The sequence below is a fragment of the Montipora capricornis genome, chromosome 12 (assembly GCF_036669925.1).
Source record: "Montipora capricornis isolate CH-2021 chromosome 12, ASM3666992v2, whole genome shotgun sequence".
Lineage (NCBI taxonomy): Eukaryota > Metazoa > Cnidaria > Anthozoa > Scleractinia > Acroporidae > Montipora > Montipora capricornis.
This window is the reverse complement of record NC_090894.1, coordinates 29984938-29987437: the sequence shown is the minus strand read 5'-3', so window position 1 is coordinate 29987437 and position 2500 is coordinate 29984938. Positions and strand designations below refer to the sequence as shown.

Genomic DNA, 2500 nt, shown 5'->3' with positions numbered 1-2500 from the left:
TCGCGTTCAATTTTTCAGAGATTGCTCATTATGCAATGCACTTTCAATATTCAGTACTTTTATTCTCGGCTGAGTGATTAGAAAACATTAGCCTAATAAAGCAAAAAATGTAAACAAAATGCCGCACGAAAATGCATGGATCTTATTTTATTACTATGCGGACTGGTCAATAAAAGTACATTGACAGAAGACGGCACCCTGCGAGCAGAGCCTTTCTTAACTCGTCCGCTAGTGAGTTTTAGACAGGCTAGCGCTGTGCTCGCAGGGTGAGAAGACTGGTAGTTGAATCGGAAAAGCAAAGCACTTTGGCACAAAGTATGAATCAGTTTTAAGTGAAACTGGGGATAAAATTCCAAACTCTATATGAATTCCAGGACATATCATAGATCAAATACGCAAAAATCAACTAAAATATACGGCGTACCATCGGAATATATTAATATGGGGGCTTGTTATACCGAACAGGCGGATACGCCACGCGATCTCTTCATGATACATGAATACGGGTCTCGAGGTCACCTGTGATCAATCGTAACAAATTACTCCGCCGGAAAAACACATCCAGGCTTATATCCATATTCATTCTCTTAGATTCCTTGGGCTGTATCGCTGCGAATAAATCAATATGCATTTATTGTACCTTTATAGTACCTTTTACAGCCCGAGTAACTCAATGACTTGCCTTATTAATTTATATTTTCACACAAAATAATTATAGTAAATTGCCTCTTATATCTGTACACTGCTACTGTACATGTTGTTTACTGATACTTGGCGATAACGCCAAAACGGAATGAGCCGAGCAAAAAGATAAACAGTAAACTTGGATTGAACTGATTGGATGAGGTTGTTAACAAGAAAAATTTCGGTCGTATTTGTAACTATAGGAAAATCTTATTAACTTCCTTGTTTAATTTACACTTGCTTAGTACCGCACTATTACTTGGGAATCAAGGAATTTTGGAATCTTGGTTAAGAGGGAGAGCTTCCTTATCTGGTACAAAATGCGCTTACGTCTTATCGTTTATTTCGTTGCAGTCCCTTTCTCGATGGCTGTGAATACAGACAGATCCCACAAATCTTGCGCCAAACCGTTCAATCGTGTCATGCTTTGCAATCTTATGTGCAACTTGCTTCAGGATTCGGGAGCCAACGAGGCTATTAAAACGCTACAAAATAAACTGCAAAGTATCATTGCAGTAGTCAACAATTCCTCACCAGGTAAGCTGACTTTTAAATATCAATCAGTCATTTCAATGGTTTCATTGATGGAATACAAGCAGATGAGAAATTGGCGAGAGGCGAAGAAAACATCGCGTTTGACGGTCTAGAAAGCTTTTCCTGGCCGCTTTTAGCGATTGGCATCCCATCTAATATCGATTCATCCAATATCGCTCGACCAGCTTTGTCAGATGTTCCTTATCCAAAATAAAATACTTTATGAAGTTATTTCTGATCACGACATTTTTTATATACTTTCTACAGCTGTTCCTGCTGTTCCTGTCTCTTCGTCTTCGTGCAAAGAGCTGTATGAAAAACACAAGTAAGCGCCTAATGAAAATACTGAATTTATATGTATTTTAAAATGTAGACATCAGGGATTAATGCACGCGGGAAGCTCTTCGTATCACCTTCAGAACCATTTCAACAAACGAGGTTTTATTTGATACAGGTTCTCCAAAAGCCAAGTGTATCCACTGATGTTTGGGTCGCAGCAGATTCCTGTTTATTGTCACATGGGAAACTTTGGGAGCGGAGGTAGAGGATGGACGCTTGCGATGAAGACTGACGGCAAAAAGGTATCCGACAGCGCAAGTTTTCTCAACAATCGAAGTTCTCTTCGCTAACCGCATAGATAGTTATTTTCGACATCTTCTGCAATCAACTCCTTTGCCAACTTATACCAACCTCGTTCTCAGGGCTTTTTTCTGCGGTTGTGCCCGTGCACCTAATTCTGTGTTTTTTTGTTATTTTAGAAAGCCTTTCATTATGATTCGGCCTTGTGGAGCAACAAAAACGCCTACAACCTCCCAGGAGGGAAGACTGGGTTTGACTTTGAAGAGACCAAACTACCAACCTACTGGAACACGTCTTTCTCCAAGATCTGCCTCGGTATGAAGATCACTGGTCAGCCAATCAAGTTTCTGGTCATCAACAAGCATGCCCAGTCTCTGTATTCACTAATAGCTGACGGCAAATACCGCTCCACATCACTGAGCCGCAATACATGGAAGACGCTGATTGGTTCTCAAGCGTCCTTGCAGGGCAACTGTGACATGCAAGGGTTCAATGCCGCTGGCTCATCAAAAGGCTCCTCTAAAGCAAGAATCGGCATTATTGGAAACAACGAGAAGGACTGCGCATCCATAGACGCCAGAATTGAGTTGGGTACCGGAGGGTATCAAGATGATTCCAACACATGTGGGTACTTCAGATAATGGGGGCAGAAACATTAAAGCCATGGGATATATTTTGGTTCAGTACACAGGCATGTTTCTTG

The 2500-nt window shown here is 41.0% G+C and overlaps 1 protein-coding gene across 1 annotated transcript; it reads left to right on the top strand.

Moving 5' to 3' along the window:
• The first annotated feature begins 877 nt into the window (after nucleotides 1-877).
• LOC138027014 (uncharacterized skeletal organic matrix protein 5-like) lies at nucleotides 878-2438 on the top strand. Its single transcript, XM_068874498.1, has 4 exons — nucleotides 878-1221; nucleotides 1486-1543; nucleotides 1673-1799; nucleotides 1977-2438. Exons 1-4 carry the CDS (start codon nucleotides 1005-1007, stop codon nucleotides 2436-2438), a joined length of 864 nt encoding a protein of 287 aa, XP_068730599.1. The 5' UTR covers nucleotides 878-1004.
• The last annotated feature ends 62 nt before the right edge of the window (nucleotides 2439-2500 follow it).

Coding starts and splice junctions, on each gene's coding strand:
- LOC138027014 (XM_068874498.1), top strand. CDS start 1,005: ATGCGCTTACGTCTTATCGTTTATTTCGTTGCAGTCCCTTTCTCGATG. Junction 1,222..1,485: donor AGTCAACAATTCCTCACCAG/GTAAGCTGACTT, acceptor TACTTTCTACAG/CTGTTCCTGCTGTTCCTGTC. Junction 1,800..1,976: donor TGAAGACTGACGGCAAAAAG/GTATCCGACAGC, acceptor TTGTTATTTTAG/AAAGCCTTTCATTATGATTC.